We start from the raw sequence: 24,259 nt of genomic DNA, 5'->3' as shown, positions 1-24,259 counted from the left end.
GCTAGAGCTCCGTCTACGCGACGTCTCTATTCCTCAAAATGGTCAGTGTTCTCCAGCTGGTGCACAGCTCGTGGCGTGTCGCCCCCAGACTGTGGGGTGACGGAGGTTCTCTCCTGCCTACAAGAGCTGTTGGACAAGGGCAGGTCCCCTTCCACGCTCAAAGTTTATGTGGCGGCCATAGCAGCGTTCTCAAAAATAACGCTTGGTCAGTCAATAGGAAGGAACGATTTAGCCATCCGCTTCCTTAGAGGAGCTAAGAGACTGAATCCTCCCAGACCTCCCTCAGTCCCTGTATGGGACCTTTCTGTGGTACTGGAGGCCATGAAAGGTGACCCATTCGAGCCTTTACAGACGATTGATCTTAAACACCTGTCTTTCAAGACAGTGTTTCTTCTGGCTCTTGCTTCGGTGAAGCGCATAGGGCACTTACCTCTAGGTTATAAAACCTTATAAATGTAGACGGGGAGGCCCAGCCTGCCGCCATACATATATCTTGCAAGGCAATCCCACTTGACCAGGCCCACGACGAAGCCATGCTTCTCGTGGAGTGCGCTCTGACACCCAACGGGCACTGCATACCCTTGGAAGTGTACGCCAGCGCAATGGCGTCAACTATCCATCTGGATAGGCTCTGTTTCGACGCGGCTAGTCCCTTGGAACGTATGCTGAACGAAACGAAGAGCTGCTCCATCTGTCTGAAAAGGTTCCCGCCTTACAGGCCAGGCTGTTGTCGGTCTAAATATACCAGTACTGTCTGTTCTGATGTTATCGGTTCAGAACACTGTGTCTGCTGAGCACTGCTCGATGAGCACTGCCCGCTGATCGACCGCAAAATGCTTATGGGCAAATAAATAAGACCCACAATTTTCCATCAGCTCAGGCCATACTCCGGCCTGTCTGTATGATGTAATTTGCGTCTAAGGGACGCTGCTATATGTGGAAGAGCGCGGCTCCGCCCAGGACTCCCTGTGAGTTCCCCTGGTGATTATGCACTATATGAACCCCGGGCTTTCGCCCTTGGGTCTTTGGTGTCAGATCCCAGCACGCAAGGCGTTTTATATTGGGTCCCCTAGCGTAAGATACTTACGCAGTACGAGAGACCTCTCGTAAGAGAACGTACTCGGTTACTAACGTAACCTCGGTTCTCTCTAGAAGAGGGAACGAGTACTGCGTATCTTGCCGTGCATGCACACGCTCTGGTTAGCTTCGGCGATGAAAAACCAGATATCAGCTGCCTGCGAGCTGTATTTATAGGCCTAAGCCACGCCAGTTTCGGCGGGACGTGACGCAGTGGGCGCGAAGCACCCTCATTGGGTCTGACGTCACGCTAGGCCTCGCTCGATAGGCTGCTGCAGTTGCCGCAGAACAGCCAATAGGCACACGAGCCGTCTTGCCTATGTCTGTATGCTGCCGCAACGCGTTTTACAATAATACAAAATTAAGGATAATTTTTTGGCTACAATATCTCGCGGAAAAGGGATTTTCCCCTAGCGTAAGATACTTATGCAGTACTCGTTCCCTCTTCTAGAGAGAACCGAGGTTACGTTAGTAACCGAGTATGTTTCCTTAAAATATTAAGCAGCGCAACCAAAATTCAGCTTTGCCATCACTGGAATAAATTACATTTTAAAATATATTAAAATAGAAAACCTTAAATTGCAATAATATTTCACAATATTGCTGTTTTTTCTTTATTTTTGATTTAAAAAAATGCATCCGTGAGCATAAACGATTTATTTAAAAAACATCTTACCCCAAAAATTTTTAACGCCAATATATTATAAAAAAAAATGTCTGTGTTACTGGATTATATTTAGAATAATGTCTATTGTAGTGCATAGTAAATGTTGGCATTAGTTATTCATGTAAAAATTATTTTTGAATGTATGTACGTGAGGGATTTAGCTGTTTTGGAAAATGTCACGAGAGAAGTTAAATGCATTACTTTGAGAAATGTGTGCTTGTGTTGCACTATGATCATGCGGGCTGAGGAACAAACAACAATAAACGTATGTGACCTGACACAACAAGGTCAGCACACAAGTCTCAACAAGTACAGTGTATGTATATATATATATATATATATATATATATATATATATATATATATATATATATATATACACACACACACATACATACTTTTTATTTTATTTTTATGACACTGATCCTGAAACAGCTGGTTGGTTGGGTGAGAGGCTCTAAACTTTTATGAGTACTGTGTGTTCTACATTTAATGGAGTGAGTGGAGATGCACACACACACACGGTATTTAGATCGAGACATTTATTAAAAGAAGTGACTGTTTTGCACTGAGCACAAACAGCACAGTACGGCTTAACACACCACCTAACTGTGCGCATAACAAACCAGACAGACAATCTTCTTTTTCGGATGCCTATTTAACATCTTTAAAAAACAATGTTACAAATTATTTTAACTGAGAACAACTTTAACATTTTTAGGACAATCTTATGTCAATGAAGGCACAAATCAAGACAATCTTAAGTCAAAGTTGAAAAAAAAAAGGTACAGAATAACAAATAGCCATGACAATGTACAGTATTACAAGACGCATTAAATAACACAATTTAAATATGTAGTATATCCAGTCAAGTTTTCTAAATGGCCTATAACAGATATCCTATAGGATAAAATTTTTTTTCCAGTTAATTTTATATATGTAAATGGTTACACTATACTTCATATAAAACTGCCACATTGATGCTTAGATTGAAAGAAGTGCCTTGTATATCTTAACACAGATTTGAATATTAAGCACATACTTATAGTTTAAAGCTGTTGTTCATACTTAACCTACAGTAAAAATGCCTCATGAAACCAATATTTTGAAATTAAGCCTGTGTGAGCAAGTGTAGATATTAAACTACCGATAACAATCAAAAACAGACAGAAAATACAGGGAAAATGTCATGGTATATCTTCAGTTTATCTTGGCATGCCATTGAATGTTGAACAAAAAAACACATGCACAATATACTACTTCCTGAAGATTTTACAGTTCGAAAAGTGACCTTTTGATTCCCATGTTTTAAAAGAAACCTTTTCATTCTTAATCTTTGTTTTCATAATCTACAGCCTTCATAATATGTCTTTTAACACTTCACCTCATGAACAGTTTGACATCTCTTTTCCTGTCTTAAATGGCATGTGTTGTTGAAATGCAGGTCATTTCTGGACCACAACTACACCATAGGTCAAAACTTGTCCTTCCACACTTTCATGCTTCAGGGAGCTCATATAATTACCCATGTGCACTAGCATTGTATGTGTGTGCGTGTGTGCACGCTTGTAACAGAGAAAGAGAATGTATGGTATCATAACACTGATACAACCTTTGCCCTTTGCCCTTTCATGTGCTTTGTGTTCCACTAGTTGCTCTCTAACTGATCTCAGAGATATGTCAACATATATCTCTGAGATATGTCTCTGTCACAACAAGTTAAAATTGAGCTCTGGGATCATGATTTCCACTCAGTGTGTTTTCGGTACCCTCTATAACTTCTCTTAAAAAAAAAGTAAGTACCATGGTAAAGTTATGGCATCAAATTATAATATCATGGTACTTTGATATGGCCTAGTAATGAAATGATCATTATACTCAAATGTATTTTTTGGTATTTTTTGGTTTGGTATTTTTTGGTTCTTGTTTGTAGTATTTTAGGGCTGCCAAAATGAAATGGTGTTTTATATATATATATATATACTACCAGAGTTTTTCAAGAATACCATGGTAGTACCATGGTCAATGTTAAAAAAAAACATGGTAGTACCGTTACCTTTTGGTACTTTTTGTAAATGTTGTCAAAACAGTAGTTCAAAACAGTTGCACTTCATTTTACAGTATGTGTACTTAGTGTAAGTACTAATATAAGGTAACTACATGGGTTAAGGGTAGGTTCAGGGTTAGTACCTCATTATTACCCAGTTATTGTAATTACTATAAGTATGTACATGGGAAACAGGACTGTAAAATAAAGTGCTACTATTATTTCTGTATATTAAACTTAAATCCTTTCAAATTCTTAGTCTTAGCTTCTCAAGTCTTAGCATTACTAATGGACTGTTGTGCATTTGAAAATCGCTGGTATTATAATGAGAATTTATTATACAGATTTTCAAATGGCCTTTATCTAACACTTTTCATAATTCATAACCTCTATCGATGAAAACACTCTCCCAAGGACTATGAAATGGCCTTGGCATTTTCAAATGGCCAAAACATGAATGACATATAAATAACTTAAATAACACGGTCCCAGCTCTCATGTACATTACATGCTGCAGAACAGCCGCTTTAAAGTGCTTCCGTTGTTCCCCCTCAACTGTCGAGTTTAAAACGAGAATATCATGAGAAATGCTCATCAACACGAGTTGGTGAATGGAGATTTGAAATGTCCCGCTTCTCGACCTGTAAACGTTTAAATAGTAGCACTGTCAAGAGAAGGACAAGCTGGGAATCATTCACTCTTCCAGTCTCTCCGTATATTCAGCCTTTTTGTCCAAGTCTAGCTCAGCTGGCTGCTGATGTCCAGGGCTTTCTGGTACACCTGGGTAACATCATCCAGGTCGGCCAGCAAGGAGAAGCTGCCGTTGTCTCCAGGGGAGCCGGGAGGGCTGCGGGCACCCTTTCCGCTGGGAAGGGGCGCGACGGTCTGAAGGCCCCTGTATCCAGCCATCTGCAGCAAGTCTTCGGCAGACAGTGAGCCCCGGATGTTGGGTTTGGGAGAGGCGGGAGGCCAGTCCAAGCCCATGCTGGAGAGACCTGTCTCCTCGTACACAATGCTAGAGGGTCTGCTTTGGCTCCGTGAGAGGGTCGAGTCAGCCGGGACCTCCCCATGGACTCCCACAGCACTGTGTGTGGAATATTTCCCATTACGCTTCAGTATTCCTTTCCTCCCGACAGACCGTTTGGTGGGTGAGCTGTTAGGAGGCTGCACAGTAGCGCCCCCTAACAGTTCGGAGGACTCGCTGCGCTCTGGTGAGGAGTAATAGCCGGACTCGCGCTGCTGATTGTTTTTCAGAATGCCTTTCTTAGGTAACATGGACACCATTTTGGCTGGTGAGCCACCCAGAGTGTCCTCTCGCTCCGGACTCGAACCGGACTCAACGTCTAGGTAGCAAATGGACCGCCTGAGCTCTAGTTCACACAGACTCTGAGATCGTTGGTCTCCACTGGTCGCCCGAGTTTTCAGAATGCTCTTTGGTCTTTTGAGGCCCGGCTTCTCCTCCGCTACACCCCAAATTCCAATATCGTTCTCCTTCATGGACTTTCTCAAACGCCGGGATGGAGTCAAGGCTGTATTAGTGACAGTAGTGTTACCAGGCTCTGGGCGCTGGGGTTTTCCAGGACGGACCTCGGTGCGGTTCTGCCAGTCAATGAAGCGGGCAAGCATGGGGGAGCTGTTTTCCCTTTGTGTTTGGCAGTCGCACACACTGGTCTTCCAGCCCCAGTTCACCCACCAGTGATTTGCAATGTCCTCAATTGTAGCCCTGCGCTCCGGATTAACCATCAACATCCAGCGGATCAAACCACGAGCATCTGAATGAGACGGAGAGATTTGAACTCGGTCAGGAAACTTTGGGTTCAGTAGGGAGATTTGGGTTCAGACAAATTTGAAATGTCTGTAGAGAAGACACATACCTGATGACTGTGGCGGTTCCCTGTACTCTCCATTGCTGATCTGGCGAATGAGTCTTTGGTGGTCTCCTCCGTCGAAGGGCATTGTTCCGTAAACAAGAGTGTAGAGTAATACGCCCAGCGCCCAACTGTCAACCTGTCAAAACAACACCACATTGGTAAATTGGTCCACTGGGAGATACAGTTTTGGAAAATGGTTTATGGAACATTTTTGAATTAAATTTGCATCTACATAACGAAATTCCAGTGTTATTTCTTACAGTTTTTTTGTTTTGTTTGTTTTTGTCTATAGACTAAATATATTTTTCATCATGTCATATTGATTTAATTTGACTATGAATATAAAAATAATATTTTAGTTTATGAGTTGTGCAAAGTGACACAAAACAAACTATTATATAATAATGATAATAATAATGTAACTTCTCTTTCTAGTCATATTTTTGTCAAATTATTAAATGATCATCATGACACTTACATTTTTATTATATATTTAATGGCTTCACAGTCTGGTTGACCTTTTGTATTAGTTGAACACATGCCAGTGAAGACTCGTCGTCATTTAGCAATAGATTAAAAGGTTCTGGAATTTTATTTTCCTGTCTGGGCCATAAAGTTAACTCCACCTATATTTATGAACATTTAATCAAGCTGTCATTGTACACCTAAAATGTATGAGAACAATAGGTAATCTCACATATATCTTTGCAGTAACTGCCATCATAATTCCTGCTCGTTATTTAATCATTTCTCTTGCCTGACCTCGTCTGATCCCTTCTGCACCTCTGCTGATTAGCCAGGGGTGCAAGCCAGGAATGAGGAGGTATCGAGGGAAACAATGGCTGATTGCAGTGCAGGAAGCATCCACTCCCCTAACTCCAGACCTATCTGACCCTGAGTAGATGTGAGGAGCTCTGTGATTGTTGGCCCTGATCCACTGATCTCTGACCAGCGAGAAGAATGCTGCCTTTCCCATGGTCTGGAGTTATGTAAGGATGATTGAGGGACCAGGGGGATCACTGTATGATTGATTGTCCAGAGGCTTTTAGAGTTGTGCATGTGTCATCATCATACAATAAAACCGGAAAAAGTATGGGAATTTTGATATATTCCTGTGTTCCAGACAGGCTTAGTGTTTGGCTATTAAATATTAGGAATTGTGAAAAGGGGTGTAAAATGCTTAATATCCTGAAAATAGCTTTGAGATTAGTTGTCATTCTTTTTGGCAGTCTTTGTTTCTCACTGGATTATAGAGGATGTTTGGTACGCTGACTGACTTGGCGTGGGGAATGATTCCTGTGTGGGGAGTGCCTAAGTTTGGAGTGTGTTGGGATTTGGAATGAGGGGTAGGGGTGGTTTCAAACACTTTCTCTTTCTCTTTGTTATCTGTGTTTTGTTCTCTCTTATCTTTTCAGACAGGAAGTATGTGATTGTGTTTCCTAGTTTACATTTTTTAAAGGTGAAAAATGAAGACCTCTTAAATGGCACTACAGAGTTGCATAACCGGAGAATTTTTGTTCATAATGTACCTCTGGACCTTTATATGGTCTTCCGTTCACAATCTCAGGGGAGGCATACAGCGGGCTGCCGCAGAACGTTTGAAGAAGCTTGTCCTTGTGGTAGAGGTTGGACAGACCAAAATCTGCAATCTGGAAGGCAAGACAGAATCAGAACAGGCCAATATTGTGAGTAATAAATCACTGGAAGAAAATTATAACATACCTTAATGTTTCCGTTGTCGTCTAGGAGAATGTTTTCCAGCTTGAGATCTCGGTGTACAACTCCGCTCTGTAAGACATCATCAAAATAATTGATTTTCGATCAACGTTCTGTCATATTTGATGACCTACAACAGCTTAATGGACCTAATTTTTTACAAGGGAAGGAAAAAAGGGACATTTCCCTTTATCCGGTATCATAACCCGAATGTCAAATAGCCTGATAAAGATCACCTCCCCCATTTTTGTGACGACCTCCTGGCTCTCCCTGATCAGAAGGGCTGAGCTGGAATCCCCCAGCTGAGTTGATGACATCATCAGCCCAGCTGTAAAGGAACAAAGGCCAAACCCACTCTAAATTCCCCCAGGACGCTTCCCTTTCCAGCTGACACGGCCCTGGGTACCGGCTAACCCTTTGTGCTGATCTAGAAACAGCATTTTCTGCTTTAATCCTACCTTTAAACTCTGTAAAACTAGAACAATATGCACTAAAATGTGAAATAAAAGAGAAAACAATGAAGAAATATGGGCTGGATCAGTGTGAAAGGTCAATTTGAATGATCAGTCTTGGAAAGTGGGAAAATATGAGATGAGGAGGGGCTTGGCACCAGGACCAGAAGAGCACAGCTGCTCTCTGGCTCCACAACCTTTCATATTGAGACATTCTTGGAAGTTGAGTTTATCCCTCGCATATCATGACCTCCTTCAGTAAATCATTTTATTTACTCTATAGAGAGCTCATGTGTGAATCATGTCGATTGCATGTGAACATTGCACAGATGTCAGTTGTTTAGTTTGAGAGGCTTCATTTAAGGTATGAGACGCTGTGGTATAGGAAGTGTAATTGTGGCATTGCATGTTGTACTTAGCGGTTAAAGGCATGACATGCAGTAGAGCCTATTTACAATATCCTTACTGGAAAAAAAACACACTTAAAACCAGCTTAAGCTAGTACTGCTGCTCTTAGCTAGTTAAATCTGGCCTCCCAGCCTGCCTGGTCTCTTTAGCTATTGTGGCCCAGCTGACGTTTAGCTGGGCAACCAGCCTGACCAGCTGAATAGTACAACATTCCCTTTAAAACTAGCCAAAAAAAGACTAGCTTGAACAGGTTGGAAGACAAACTAAGACTGTTGGCTGTTTGTTTTTTGTTTGTTTCTGTCTTTTTTGTTTGTTTTATTTTGTTTTATTTAGCAAGGAAAGCATGGCGTCAAACTTTATTGCTTTTGTAAAAAATATTTTACATTAATTAAAGTGTTAAGGACAAATTTTGGATAATTTCATTTTGTGATCAAGTTCATTCAATATAATCCTACAACTAGAATTTTGCATCTAATTAGCATCCAGGGCCAAAACTTGCTGTTTTATAATTTCAGGCTATAATTTCAGACACAATACAGAAACACTTCATCAATATCATCATTGAAAAATCATATGTGCACTTTAGTTTGCTCTCTGCTAACATATCTTGCACTGAGATTATTAGAAAGGGTGTAAAAATCGACATTTATTAAAACATTTAAAGGGTTGAAATACATGAGAAGATTAAATGTCTATCATTTACTCACCCTCATGTCATTCCAAAACTGTATCACTATTTAAATTTTCAATTATTTTATTTTATGGAAGAAAGAACGTCATACAGAACAACACGCGGGTCAGGCGTAAATGTACGGTTTCATTTTTCTCACCACACGGATATGGATGTTTGTGGGCTCTGTCCTCACCTTGTGGCAGTAATGGACAGCAGAGACGATCTGTCTGAAGAAGTGTCTCGTCTCCCTTTCACCGAGCCTTCGGCGCTCACTGATGTATTCGTACAGCTCGCCCTTACTGGCATATTCCATCACGATCACAATCTTATCCTTATTCTCGAAAACTGCGAATAGACATAGAAGCAAACACAACAGCACTTTATTAGATTACCCAACATCAATGCATTATGCATGTTAAAGGGACGGCGCATGGAAATGAAAATAGCATATTTCCATTAAGTCCGACTCACTAACTAAAGCTCTCTGTCACTGGCATTGACTGTTTGGCTCGAGCTTTCGTTGGGCCGCTGCCAGTACTGTATGTAGGAGTCAAAATCGCCAGCGAGTCTGGCTTTAGTCAGGGTCATGGCGATTAGGAGCTGTCTTTGCAAGCGAGACCACAACTGTTAACAGGTGTTAAGTGCAGACAGGAAGTGAGATTTGGTGTGCGTGAGCTGGGATGGTGGCGTAAACATTCCCGTTCCAAGAAAAGGTACGTGTTTTGCACGACATGGTATTCTTAGTAGCAGCTCTTAGATTAATAGCTATCATTTAAGCCAATCAGAGAAGTGTTTCTCTTGAGAACCTGATGGAAAAAATGGGACCTCAGCGAATCTTTGTTTTTATTTTGCAGGGGAGTGAAGCTGTTCCTCCATTTAAGATCCTCTTCAACCTTCTGCTGATGCAGCGAGAGAATCTCCATAGTGACCCTTCATTGTTTAGTGCCCAGAGGCTGGTCGTCACAGTGATGGTCAGTGGACCGAATAGACGATGAAGAATCCTGCTGATCAGGTGGGTTTCCTTCAGCTCTCTTGGTGCCACTTTCAACAACAAACAACATGTGTATGTGGATACCTTTTGACTGTCTAGGTCAGGACTAACCGAGGTTGTTATAATAACCTCTTCAAAAACAAGTTAAGTTCACGTTCAAGACACCAAACTCAATCCCAGGCCAGCGCTGAGTAATTACCTCTCTCAGCTAATCCGTATTAGACACAGAAGACTGAGCGTGCTCCGTTTTGGCACCGGCTCTCAGACCGATCCAGGGTCAGTAATAATGACCCCTGGCTGAGAGCGTGGCATGAGTCCACAGCCGTGGCGTCTCCCTCTGTCAGCGTGGAGATAAAGCAGCTTTGTCAAGTCTTTGTTTTGAGTATCCCACTCAAGGCATGCTGCGCTTGGGGCCTGATTTGATGGGTTTTTTGATTTATGTTCGGAGAGGCACAGCTACATGCGTGGGACATTTTTAAACATGCTGATTGCTGCAGGACTGTAATGGCCTCAATGCATCCGCTTCATCTCCATTAGAGAGTCTACACCCCCAACAATGTTGTTGCCTGATCAACACCCTAGGGCTTAGCAGGGTGCGGATAAATAAAACATGAGGGTAACAGAGCTAGAGATGATTGGCAGTTGAGAAAAAAGCATGTTTTGCAGCAAAGGGTGTGGAGTTTACACCCGCTGAGAGTCAAAGTGAAGGGATTTTAAGACTTTTGATCCATTCAGACAACTTGGACCCCAAACTGTGCTCTGTTTTCTGAATACATACGAGGTATGTTGCTTTATCTAGACTAGGACTAGCCTAAGACTAAGCCTACCTTCGTATATAGTGATGATGTGTGGATGGCGGAGAGAAGACATGATTTCGATCTCTCTGCGGATGTGCACCATGTCTTGTTCATCTTTAATCTTCTCCTTACGGATGGATTTTATCGCCACCTGAGAACCAACACACATTATTAAAATCAACTATGAATACTATTTGTTGCAAGCTTACAATTAGTTCAAAGTAATATTAATGATTCTTTTGATTGGAGTAAACAGAAAATATTGATAGATTCCTGGTTTAGTAGCTCAGCTTCTCAGTTTGGTTGAGCAGTATTGATGAAGACATGGGTCAATAATTTTGGTGTTGCAGTGACATCCTGGCCCGGGGGTCATAGATCATAGAAACAGAAGAGCCTACTCCCTTTTATGGTTCACAGGAAAAGTGTTTCCTGTCTTATTCAGGCAGTTGACCTACATATTAACTGAACAAACCAGTCTAGTTGTAGTAGTAGTAGTCTTTTTATTTACCCTGCAGAGCAATTGTTTATGAACATGGACATTTTTCACAATGAACAAATGGACTAGGCTGCCTTTATTTGGTCAAAAATACAGTGAAGCCGTTATGGTGTGAAATATTATTATAATTTAAAATGACTTTTATATATATATATATAAATTATTCCTGGAATGGCAAAGCTGAATGTTCAGTCTTCAATGTCGCACGATCCTTCAGAAATCAATCTAATATGCTGATATGATGCTCAATAAATATTTCTTATTTCTTATCACAAAGGTTGTGCTGCTTAAGATTTTTGTGGACGCTGTAATATATATATTTTTCAGAATTCAACAGAAAGGGCCAAAGAACAGCATGTATTTGAAATAGAAATCTTTTGTAACATTATAAATGTCTTAACTGTCACTTTTGATCAATTTAATTCATCCTTGCTAAATAAAATATGAATTTCTTTCTGGGAAAAAACTACTTTTGAACAGCGGTTCAAGAAAAGATACATTCTGTAAATCATATAAATCATTTTTGATTCCTTGGAAAGCATTGCACGCTCCTGTTTCAGTACTATTTTTCTTTGCAAGTAAAGAGATGTTGAGATTACGGGTCTAGATCTGCTGTGAGCAGCTCTAACCTTGAGCAAAAATGGGTTTCTGTGAAGGTGAATGGCTTTTTCGGGAGAAGGCGCACCACAGGAGTTATTTTTAAATGTCCCATTTAGAAGCTCCCAAACAGGCTCGATCACAGAGATGTGTCTGCGCTCAAAAGCCTGCTTTCAAAGAACCTCTTTTTTGTTATCAACATTTTTTTATTGAATTAGCTGGTAAAGTAATTGTATTTACTCACTATCTAAAGTCTTATCCTATATACATATACTTACTTAGTAAGGCAGAACTCTTCTCAGCATCCTCAAGTACACACACACATATATATATATAATGTTTGTGTGTACTTGAGGATGCTGAGAAGAGTTCTGCCTTACTAAGTCTGAGTGGTCATGAGGAGGGATTAAAGTTGCAGGAAGTTTGCAGCCTGTTCCTCCACTGACTCATAAAACACTCAGAAGGGGAAGTGGTGCTGACAGAGCTGACTTCCTGTCCACCCAGTGTTGTTCACGGCACCGATAAACTGCCACCCCAAGCCTTTTAGGGACAAAATGAAAACGTCTGAGCAGGGTGTGCATGCAATGTATTGTTTTCTTGTCTAATGATATCTGCAATACATGCATTGCATGTTACCTTATCAGTGACTTATGTAACACTCATACTTGGATATGTTCTGTCTGGTTTTAAGTCTGGTGTTTGTCACTAGAATGATGAGTGGTTTAAAGAGACTGTAAGATAGAGCCAGAAATAGTGTGCGTGTGTGTGTACCCGTGATGTAATGTCTTCTCCTCTCAAACTTAAAAACAATTACACTGAAAGCATAAACTCATTAAAATTGCATGGCAGCAGATGGGTGTGCAGGTGATTCTTTGAATGTGCTGAAGAAAGCGCACATGGTTGAGTGGTATTGTTTCCCTGCCTGTGGCTACAGATCATTAAGCCAACCTGTGTTTGATGCCCATGCCAGCTGGCTGTAGTCTGTGCTCTTCTCTAACCCCTGGCTATAACTGAAGCCTTCTCATTGTCTCTCAGACATAGACCAGGCCATTGTCGAAGCCTCACACAACAGCTGTGTTGTTTTACCTGTCCGCCGTTTAAGGGGAAAAGGGAGCACCTTTACTCACCGGAGCACTCGTGCGGAGCAATGCGTCATAGAGAATTGAACACAATGAATGAGCAAAAAAAGAAACCCTGTCGTCACATTTGTTGTTTCTTTCCACCTTCCGCTTCCATCTTTCTACCTCTCCAAACATGCACTGTCAGTTTCCTTTCAACAAAAACACTCATATTTTTAGAATGTGTGTATAAGCATTTAAATCGTCCAGAAATGTTAAATCGTCCATTTAAATCGTGCCATAGCCTAATTTATTTTTTAAGGGTTGTTTTTTTTTCTTTGTGACTGTCGATTCAAAAGGGTTGTGCTGCTTAATATTTTTGTGGACACTATGACACATTTTTTCAGAATTCTTTGAATAGTAAGGTCAAAAAGAACAGCATTTATTTATATATAAATATATATATATATATATTTATTTATTTATTTTTTACATGTCTTTACTGTCATTTTACCTCATCTTTGCTAAAAAGTATACATTTCTTTTGGGGACTATACAACTTTTTAACAGTATTTAATAAAAGATACATACTGTAAATCATATGAATAATTCTTTATTCCTTTAGAAAGCATTGGCATACTTTTCAGTACTATTTTTCTTTGTAAGTTCTAAAGAGAGATGTTTATATAATATTATACTACGCCTATACTATACTAGGCCTATTATATTATATTATATTATATTAAACTTGTATTGAACATGTGCTAGGAATACAATATAAAGAAGCACATGCAAAGGGTAAGAATACTTATTCAGGTTTACTTCAGCCTACAATCATATAAAAACTTCCTTTCGCTACTAGCGTGAGTCATACATTCTTAAGATTCAACAATCAGTCCATTCAGACAATGAGTGTGGACTGCGACTTCAGAATTTGTCAGCTCTGCCAAAAGTGTTTGAGTTTATGCTACTTTATCATCTACCCTGGCCTGCAGTCTACAATGTCTACCTTTCTTTTTTTTTGTCCTGAACACCCATTTAAACAAGTTAACAAAGCAAATCACTGAAGCTCACTCATGTTTTGGCAGAGAAAGCTTTTTTAAATGCAATGCTGGAACATTATTTGCTGCTGCCAGAATCATCAGCACACAAACACTTGAGTTTATCTGCACCCTTCAGATTTAGCATTGGCCATCGACACAGAAAACACAACCCGCTGTGTTGGTCTCCACAGAACCACACCATCTAATGTGTCCGTCTACTCAGGCGGCGTTAATTCTGCGGAAATGCTCCTAAGTGGTTGCTTTATTAGGTTACCATGTCCCGGACGTGACTCTGAGAACATCCTCTGCACAAGCAGCTGTTGACATCAGGCCGCATTTCTCTCGCCCACAGATCTGACCAATAGGTCCATATCTGCCCTACTCAAGATGCAGATCTGTCTCAGGATTAATGTGCTGACCTAGTTCCAAAGCAGAAGTGGTTTATCCTAGTTTTTCCAACTTATCTCGCCCTACAGATGTTATGCATTTCTTAGCGAAGTCCAGAGTGATACGTGAAGGAGCTTAGGTTACTTGCGACATAAACATACCTCTCGTGGTTTGAAACCTTTGACCTGCTCAACTCCTATGACCTAAATGATCTGACCCCGGTTACTGAGGGACGGAAGACAGCACTTGCCCGGTGAAATTGTGCATGTAATGATGGCCATTAGAGGTGAATTAACTTTCACCAACAATTCAAAGGAATGTTTAATTAAGTCAACTGATGAAACCCACACAATTTCTCCCATCAGAAAGAAAAAAATTGACCTTTTTAATATCTCTGTTCTACAACGAGTTTAAACAGTGACCTTTTCTTGTCTCCTGCTTCTCCATGATGGGGGGAAAAAACACCATATTTATCAAGGATCCCAGAAAGACTTCAACATTCAGATTTGCCAAGTCACCTGGTTCATAGAACTTCTGCATTTTATAGTTCCAGTTTATTATTGATTAATGTCTGTTTATCTAAAATAATTTTAATAGAAACATCTGAAACATAGTTGATAGCCATTTGAGAACTGCACTGGGTTTCTTGAGCTATAGAGTATTTTTTTTCAGTCTTTTATATGCATGATTGTCAACTCACCACTCGTCCAGTGTGCCTCTCTATGGCTTTTTTCACTTTTCCATATGTACCTCTCCCGAGGGTCTCGAGCAGCTCGTAGCGGTGCTTCAGGTTGTGTTTGTGGTGATGTTTCTTCACGCTGGACCCTCTCCGTAAACCGAGAGAGGCTGGCATCTCTCCTCCCGGATAGTCCACCGGTAGAAGCTCACTTTCATTCGCTCCGTTACTCCCTAACTGGGACGATTCCGTCTCCATGGTTTCCTCAGCGACGTGTCCAGATGCTTGATAAATCTTAAGATCGCCGCTTAGACGATGTAGAAAGTCGCAAATATCCCGAACTCAGTGTCCAGTCGTTATTTAAGCTGATGAATGGGGTCAGGGATTTTAGGAGCCGTCATTCATTCATAGGTGAAGTGTTCAGAGCTCTCGTGTTGGGATGCGCTCGTCTCGTCTCTGTCAGCTCAAATATGCGCGAGCGGACTCCATGCTTTCCCGTCCATCCCACTACCGGCGCGTGTTTCTCCTCCCCTACTTTTACCCTTTTCTCTAGAGTAAAGACTACAGGAATAAAGAATGCAGTCTGGATGAAACCGGAGGCGGAGTTATGATAGCAGGTCTCTCTCTCTCTCTCTCTCTCTCTCTCTCTCTCTCTCTCTCTCTCTCTCTCTCTCTCTCTCTCTCTCTCTCTTCTAATGGAATAATGGCGTAATGGGGAACACTTAACTGTATTTTGTTAGGTTTGGTCAGTGCTTTCCTTTCATCACTTTCTCTCTCTCTTATTATTCAATTTAATGTGCTTTATTGGCACGACGAAAGCATTTCCAGTCGCATATAGGCTAATGTAGGCTATGCCTGTGTTCTGCAGTAATAATTAAAATATTAATACAAATAATCACAATATAAAAATTAATACAAATATGACAGAAGATGAAGATATGACTAAACTGAGATAATAAGCATAATTTCGGTGTCAGAAACGCTTTATTGGCACTATTATGGCTTTTCTAATAAAGAATCTCTGGTTTGTATTTCCTTGAAATCCACTAGACATGGCATCATATCATGAATGTCTGGTTGTACTTCCCCCGTTGTCCAGTGTTTTTTTTTGTTTGTGTTGTGTTCCTAAACTTTGGTCATGCTCTCAGGACGGTAAGGTGTAGCAAAATATGGCTCAGCAGCGCCCTCTAGCAATAGCACTGTATTTGTGCAGCTGTCATAAAGCCTACTGGGATCATTGGCAAGCACTGCCATCATATGGAGGACATAATATTAGCACCAACATATTCTGTGTTCAGAAATTGTTTCTGAAGTATATGTATTGTGCACAGTGCTGGGTAGTAACTGATTACATGTAATCTGGATTACTTAATCAGATTCCAAAAATGAAGTACTTGCAATTAGATTATATTACATTTTAAAATACTTGACTACAGTTACATTTTTATTCATTATATGATAACATGTTAATCTCACAATGGCTTCCAGGTTTGTGGAATGTCTTCCGGGTTTGTGGAATTGCACACACTGACCTGCCACTATAGTCATGTGCCTATCTATGTAATTGAGACCCACACACCATTTGATCACTGGGTTTACAAAATCCTTTTTTTTACTTTTAAGAAGTGTTTTCGCAACATTTCAACATTGTAAATCTAGTCAGTGACAAACACATTAATTATTGAATTATCACGTAGTGAGTCATTTAATCACGTATTACTGTCTTTGGAAGGCTTTTGTCTTTCAAACACATTCAAATGTGCAAATTCATGTAATTTCATATTTACATGCAATGCTGGGGATTCCCCAACTTTTTTTGTCCGCTGAACCTCTTTGATCTAATATATTTACTTGAAGTGAGATATTAAGTTAATAAGTTATGTCAATAGTAATTCTAAGTCAATAGTTATAATAAATAATAAAATTAGGTTCACGGTTCTCTGATGTCAGTTAATTGTCACATGACATGCAGCTAAACAAATACAATTATTTCATCTTTTTTAAGTAAGTGTTTTATTTTGATTGTTTTTATTTTAAAATAATTTATAAAAATGTTTTAATGATTTAATTAATAGCTTTTCATTAAACTCACAAACCCCCTGCAGTTCCATCACCAACCTCATTCTGGGAAACCCTGTAGTAATGTAATTTTTAATGCACTGATAACAATGGAATATATTTTATTTCTCTTTGTATTTTTATATCAATATGGTACAATATTATCCTATTTCAATGTGATGAACAATTTAGGTAAAAAATTATCAAAAAAGAAGTCAGATTAAATTCCCTTAAATGTGTAATGGATTACGTTACTTACTAGATTTTTTTTTTTTTCATGTAATTTGGAATCAGTAACTGACTACAATACGTAAGTAACTATCTACCCAGTTCTGATTGTCCATTGGATGCTAAACTTATGCGTAGAATATTCAAGTTTGTTTAATTTACATTGAGATATATATTGATGATACTGTATATCTGTACTCTGCCCTATTATTTAAAAACAGTAAGTGAAACAGAAGACATTTAGCAATAAACTAGCTTTCAAACAGTAGTATGATTGTTATCATATGACCTTACAGTATATGTTTGTATCATGACCTCATCCATCTGCAACCAAATAATAGCAAGTAGCACATTGTGCACAGTGTCAGTGACGTAACTGTAGTGTGTGTGTGTGTGTGTGTGGTGCTGATGTGCGTGTGCATTGCGCACAGCTCACCCGTTTCCGGATGACGGGGTGCTCAGGTCTCGCCTGTCTCTGGAACTCGGTGATTCAGGGGTCTGTGGGTCAAAGGGCAAAGCACGGTTTCCTTTTAAGGGTTAGGCCACTTCCTACAATAATGATGCTGATATTGGACTTCATTTTGTATTGATAAAATATTTAACATCCAGCTTTATTTTGAAAACATAATTAGAACAATTGGTTAATAAAAAAAAAGATCTACTTTGTTACCCTCCTAAAACTGTCGATTGCAAAATTGTGAGATCCAATGTTAAGCTGCTTTCCTATTGTAAACATAGTTGACATTGTTGGGTTTATATCTTGCTTCACTAATTCCACTGTGCTGTAATGTGTCTTTACACACTGTTGAAATGTTTGTGGTCAGAAAGATTATTTTTGTTTGTTTGTTTTGGATCAAATGATTACTTTTATTCAGCAAGGATGCATTCAATTGATCAAAAGTAACAGTATGGACATTTATAATGTTACAAAAGATTTCTATTTCAAATAAATGCTGTTTCTATTCATCAAAAAATCATTTTTATCATGGCTTCCAAAATATGAAAAATAAACATATAAATACATTTGTAAATAAATAAATAAAAGTAAATAAAAAAGAAAACTGTTTTCAACATTAGGAATGCAGTAATTCAGTTAAAATTCAGCTTTGAAACCACAGGAATAAATTACATTTTAAAACAATGTTATTTTACATTTTTAAATTGTAACTATATATTTTACAATATTAGTGTTTTTTTTATGTAGTTTGTGTGTGTGTGTGTGTGTGTGTGTGTGTGTGTGTGTGTGTGTGTGTGTGTATCACTAGTTAATATGCAACTGAAGACTTCAGCTTTACAGAAATAAAGGAGGGAACAAAATGATATCATGTAAAATACAGTGATGAAACCCTGGAGGCAAACCACTAATCTTGGCTGATGGAAATGAAATATAAAGTAGATTCAAGAGTGTCGTAATGTACAGTACATGTCATGCCACTGGCACAATAGAGTCACAGTACATTAAGCAACATTGATTATTCATTTCCTGAACACCACAAGGTTTGACAATGCAGATATGAATAATGTCATATGAGCGAATTACCCCAAAGTCTTCTAACGATCAAATCAGGACCTTTCTGTATGCCCTATGTGGGGACCATACCCCAATAAATTATTTTCCAATTATAGCCTCATTGCTGTTGGCTATCTGACTGTCAGTCCCAGAATGCTCAGCTCTTAGGTTGATTCTGGTGGGTAACATAAGATGAGCATCAGCCATCTCACCTGATTTTAGGAGCTGTCCATCAAAATATAGCCCAGAATGCCAGAGGACAATGATCCACTAGAGTAAAGCATTACCCTACCAAGAAGAAAAAGAAAAAAAAAGCTCTAAACTATCAAGCAGGCTATATACAATTCAGACCTGGAGGGTCTTTTTCAGACCTGATATTTATCTTTAATGCACTTACTGTTTATTATACTGAGCAAAATTGTTGAAATGCGGATTTATTTTTACCTCAGCCCCCTAGTGACAAACCAAAGGTTGACAATTCTCGGAAGATCTGTGGCATACGTGTGCTACTGTTTGCACGGAATACACAGATGACTTGTGACCTTTGTTAGAATGTGAAACAGTAATGAATGAAGGACGTAATATCATTTTCCAACTCTTATTAAATTTGTAAGATATCTGTATAATGTTTAGATCTAAGCACATCGACTACCTTAAAACTTACAAAATGGACTAAAAGAAAGTATTTTTTCTTGTGGTCTTTAATGTGTCTTTACAAATAATGCAGTTTTCCTAGATGAAACTGTTGTGCTGTTTCAAAGCTTGTTCCTCCTTGAACATGACAGCGCACCTGATTCTGAGACATGTTCTGGTAAAATGGTAAAGTTCAGGCGGAAGCACTGGCCCTCAGGCTGAGACTGAACTCTTTCTAATTGGAGGTCTTTCTGTCCTACTGTATGAAGAGTAACTTGTCATTATATGCAGAGAGCAAGCCAGAGACACACACAACTTCCATCCAGATTAGTCTAGGCCAGATTTAATTTAATTAAATATGTATTCACCCCAAAGCATGTAGTTTTGTCTTACCCTAATGAATCATGAGTGAAATGTTTGCTCAACACACTCTTTATGCTTATATTGTCACACGTGTGCGCGTGCGTGTGTGCGTGCGTGCGTGTGCGTGTGCGTGCGTGCGTGTGCGTGTGCGTGCGTGCGTGCGTGCGTGTGTGTGTGTGTGTGTGTGTGTGTGTGCGTGCGTGTGTGTGCTGGTGTGTGTGTCTGTTCAGTGTTGTATTGTGGGACATGTGCTTGGAACACCATTTAAAGATTAATTCATATTCTTTAATAAATACAGTAAACATTGCGTCTCTGCTGAAGAATCTAAAGTTTTATTTGAATTTTGTGTTGTCAGTTCATTCAGCGAAAACTGATTGATAAATTTTGAAAGCAAAAAAGAAAGATTAAAATGAGTGTAACTGATCTGGAAATAGAAATAGAAAGCATAGAAAAGTATTTTAAAGAATAAATTGACTTTAGAGATCATTTCCAGTTAGAGGCGAAACTGAATTTCCCCCTCTCTTGCTGCATACTATTTATGTTATGATAATTATAGCAGTGAACTGGTTTGGAGTACTAGCAAAGCAATTAGGATCAAATCAACTCTTAATTGATGGTACAGAGTCAAACATGCTTGATAAGTGGGGACCAGCATGTGTAGTCCATTAGTGCAGGTAAAAGGCCCATGTTTTTTTCCTAACAGTCATGCTCAGGTACGATTCTGCACTTAAGGATCTTTAGATAGTTCTGGATTTTGTTAGAATCGCGACGAAAGCAGTACAGGAGCTCGTAGTCACTCATGGCCTCTCCGCTGTCAGATATAGGAAGCATGGCTTCTGGTGCCGACAGACCTGTCACAGAGTTTCCAAGCATTCCCAGTACCCTCATCTGACAGAGGAGGAGAGAGAAACAATGAATGAATCACAGTGCTGCAGGCATTTTCCACAAATCAGAAAAGTTCATAAACTCTGTCAACCACATGGGAGGTCAAGCTGAATTTTCATTTATTTATTTATTTTTTGAATTCTATTTTATTTATTTTAGGATATGATATGATATATATTTTTTTATTATTATTATTATTTTCCATTTTTGCAACCCTTTTCCAAATTTTGAGGGATGTTTGATTTAATGTGTCTTTTTACATAAATATAAAAACATTTAATAGTATATATTATATAGGCCAAATGTTGGTTTAGTTATTGATTAAACTATGCATTTCCCATGAAATAAAGAAACTGTTTAAATGTATATGTTATTATTTTTTCTTGCAATAACTTGAATAAGGTTAAATGGTTAAGCTTGTTTTGTTAAAATGAAGAAAATTTAATTATTCCAAATTCTCCATGTCACAATATTTAGGAATGTATTTTATTTTTATTTATTTTTTATTTATTTTTTTGCAATTAGAAAAAAAATGTGTTAGATAAATTTAATCATTTCAAACTATTTTACTATCATGGATGAGATGTTAATTATAATACTAAAATTATTTATGTTTTAACAGATTGTGTCAAAATGATTACATTGATTTATCATTTTAATTGACATCTCAGGTGTGACAAGCCTAAATGACATTTTTAAGTGTGGATATATATATATATATATATATATATATATATATATATATATATATATATATATATATATATATGTATATGTATATGTATATGTATATGTATATATGAAGAGTTCAGATGCAAAAGCCTCTAAATGCCATCTGAAATTTTCTTATAGAATGATCATTTTTATCAAGCTCGTATATTTAAATTCAATAATTTCACTTAAATGGCAATGAAGATTACCTATTAATTGTCATTTAAGTGAAATTACTGAACTTAAATACACAAGCTTGATAAAAATGATCATTCTATAAGAAAATTTCAGATGGCACTTAGAGGCTTTTGCATCTGAACTCTTCATATATATATATATATATATATATATATATATATATATATATATATATATGTGTGTGTATATATATAATTATTATATAATTATTATTATTATTTTTATTTATTTTTACAAGTTTTCACAACAGAAATCATCTCTAATGCATATAGTAGGACATCAAAGTGCAAAACACACTCACAATCACACAGATGCCACACACCTATCTTTTCTGCTTATTTCTAATATATGACGCAGACACACTCTGGCCTTTGTCATATACTCCTCTCCTGAACCTTCTTAACCATGCACTTCCGTTTCTTATTTCCTACTTTGATGTGACTTACCTTTTCGGTGACTTTCTCCACCCCTTTCCTCAGCTCGTGGGCCATGTCACCCATCTCCAGGGCTTTGTTACTGCTGAAGTTGTTGAAGTCCTGCTGGTGAGCCATGCTCTGGTGCAGCTGGAACAGGGGGTCCCTCCAGGCCAACAGCAATTTAAGAATCACCTCGGTTAACTCTTCACGCTGAGACACAAAATGTAAACCGTTTAAAGATTTACAGGTATGCATTAAGTTATTTCTCATTTCTACAGCTGAAACTGCAGAAAATCAGCTAATGAGGCTTAAGAGTTTGAGGAGATGGTTGCTGGGTTACTTAATTTAGCAGATGTGGCTTTAAGTACATTAATTGATGGGACAGTCCTCTTGGGACGGACTGCGGTTAAGTGCTTTGCTCAAGGGCACAGAGGTGATAAGATAGCAGTGGGATCAGAGAACTCAATGGCAGCAGAATCACAGATGCTCGATGTGATAAATGCACTTTAGAGCTGAACTTGCAATCTGAATGTTTTTTTTTTTAGGAAGGGTTTGTTAGGATGTTATACTCACAGCTAGTTTCTGTGCATTTTCTTTGCCATTAGGAGTCAGTATGTTGGAGGTGTGACATTTGCGATATATCTTTCCGATATGATTTTTGCTGGGCAGGAAATACTGTTCCTTTATACAAAAAAAACAAACAAAAAAACAAACAAAAAAACATAGATTAGATTAGAGATTAAGCATTAGAATAACTTTATTCATCATATTAGACAACTTTTAAATTGCATACAAATAATATAGCTTTTATATTTAGATCATTTACATTTCATTTAAAAGCTATTATGCATTTTCTTATTATGTACAATAAAATATCTGACATCTAAATATCTTATGCCCTTTTAAAATCTTACAATTTCTATTATTATTTAAATTAATACTTTATATTATTAGCAAAGAAAAGTTCCTTTTGCTGTTAAGCTGTTAATACATATTATCATTCACTTTAAATATTTTAAAAAGTCTGTTTTTATTTTAATTCATACTTGATTTTATCAAAAAGAGAGTTTTATCTTTATTAATAAGAAAAAATATTTCAGTCAGATTGTAATTTGTATTTTTTGTGTGTGCTTGTGTCATGATTTGACTTTTAACAACATTTGAAATTTTTCCCGCTTTAAAATAACATTATTTACTTTAGTTTCTGGTAATAATCATCCATATTTGCAATCCATATACCATAGATTTTAAAATATGATCATGATTATTTGATACATTTGATCAGAAATATTCATTAAGCTAATGCACTTGCATTACAAAATGTAGAAATCAAACTTTACTTTAGCATCTGCAAGACATTTTACAACCTCCTTGTTACAATGACAGTTGCATTAGAACAATTAGAGGTAGAAGAAAAGACAGATGCGACTCACAAACTCTGAGTGCAGATCGTTGGAGAGGCTGTGCATTCTGGCAGAGTGCTGAATTACCCTGTCGAAGAGATCTGCCAGGGACGGGACGTGGCATCCTGATGGCCCATGTGCGCAGATGGGTGTAGAGCCGACCCGGCCATGAGGATCCAGGCACAGAAGTGCCACAAGTAGCACAGCCACTGCCGGCAGAGACAAAGCCACAGGGAGAAAGAGAAATAGAGACAGAGAGCAGAGAAGCAGAGGGTTAGAGAAAATACAAGTTCCACCGAGAAATACATCCACAATATTTCACAGATGAAAAATATTTGATTTCTAACTGTGGGCTTCAAAAGCTAGCCAGTCTCCTTGAATCAGAGTCTCTGTCACTTCATGGAAATACCTTGCTTCAGGCTCCTAGACATTCTGAGAGGAGAGGAGAGGTTGTGGAACAGCAAGGGGTCGGGCTGCTATTTAAAGTGTCCAGAGTTTAGGTGCTGAGGGACGAATCTGCCCATTAAAGAGAAGGAAGGAACGAAGGGGGCGGGCATGAAAAGTATGCGTGCGTGATGATGGCATGATTGTCATAGTCCATTGTGTCCGTTCCTTCAATCAGATGGTGACTAATGCCTCTTCCCCCCCCCAATCCCTGCAGGCTGCCCGCTTTGATTTTGCGTTCTTACCTCTTTAACCCTCTCTGTTTCCTGTCATCTGCCCCATCAGAGTAACCTGGGTGATTGGCGCTCTTGCCTTCTGACATCCTACATGACCCAAAACGCCAGTGAGTCGTGCACTTTAAATAGTCATTGTAGAGAATAAATAGTTTACAGAGCTTGGACTGAGTTGACTTTAGAGTTTTTAATTAATTCAGCCTTGTCAGTGTTCAGTGAAG

At 38.6% G+C, this 24,259-nt stretch overlaps 2 protein-coding genes across 2 annotated transcripts; both read right to left on the bottom strand.

Moving 5' to 3' along the window:
- Positions 1-3,717: 3,717 nt before the first annotated feature.
- Positions 3,718-15,519, bottom strand: nuak1a (NUAK family, SNF1-like kinase, 1a). Its single transcript, XM_082166690.1, has 7 exons — positions 14,981-15,519; positions 10,730-10,850; positions 9,105-9,256; positions 7,385-7,450; positions 7,192-7,311; positions 5,666-5,798; positions 3,718-5,563 (listed from the first exon to the last, which is right to left on the bottom strand). Exons 1-7 carry the CDS (start codon positions 15,212-15,214, stop codon positions 4,530-4,532), a joined length of 1,860 nt encoding a protein of 619 aa, XP_082022816.1. The 5' UTR covers positions 15,215-15,519; the 3' UTR covers positions 3,718-4,529.
- Positions 15,520-20,372: 4,853 nt separating this feature from the next.
- Positions 20,373-24,127, bottom strand: prl2 (prolactin 2; the record flags this gene model as incomplete). The annotated part of the gene is made up of 5 exons (XM_082166466.1): positions 20,373-20,636; positions 21,989-22,168; positions 22,532-22,639; positions 23,392-23,629; positions 24,051-24,127. 5 exons carry the CDS (start codon positions 24,125-24,127, stop codon positions 20,445-20,447), a joined length of 795 nt encoding a protein of 264 aa, XP_082022592.1. The 3' UTR covers positions 20,373-20,444.
- Positions 24,128-24,259: the final 132 nt, after the last annotated feature.

The sequence above is a fragment of the Leuciscus leuciscus genome (assembly GCF_965113295.1).
Source record: "Leuciscus leuciscus genome assembly, chromosome: 4".
Lineage (NCBI taxonomy): Eukaryota > Metazoa > Chordata > Actinopteri > Cypriniformes > Leuciscidae > Leuciscus > Leuciscus leuciscus.
This window is presented reverse-complemented; position numbering and strand designations above follow the sequence as displayed.

Bases quoted from the DNA above. Each gene is read 5' to 3' on its own strand.
- nuak1a (XM_082166690.1), bottom strand. From the start codon at position 15,214: ATGGAGACGGAATCGTCCCAGTTAGGGAGTAACGGAGCGAATGAAAGT. The intron at 10,851-14,980 runs GTGAGTTGACAA...GTTGGTTCTCAG, and splicing joins AGAGGCACACTGGACGAGTG to GTGGCGATAAAATCCATCCG. The intron at 5,564-5,665 runs GTATGTGTCTTC...CGTCTCATTCAG, and splicing joins GGAACCGCCACAGTCATCAG to ATGCTCGTGGTTTGATCCGC.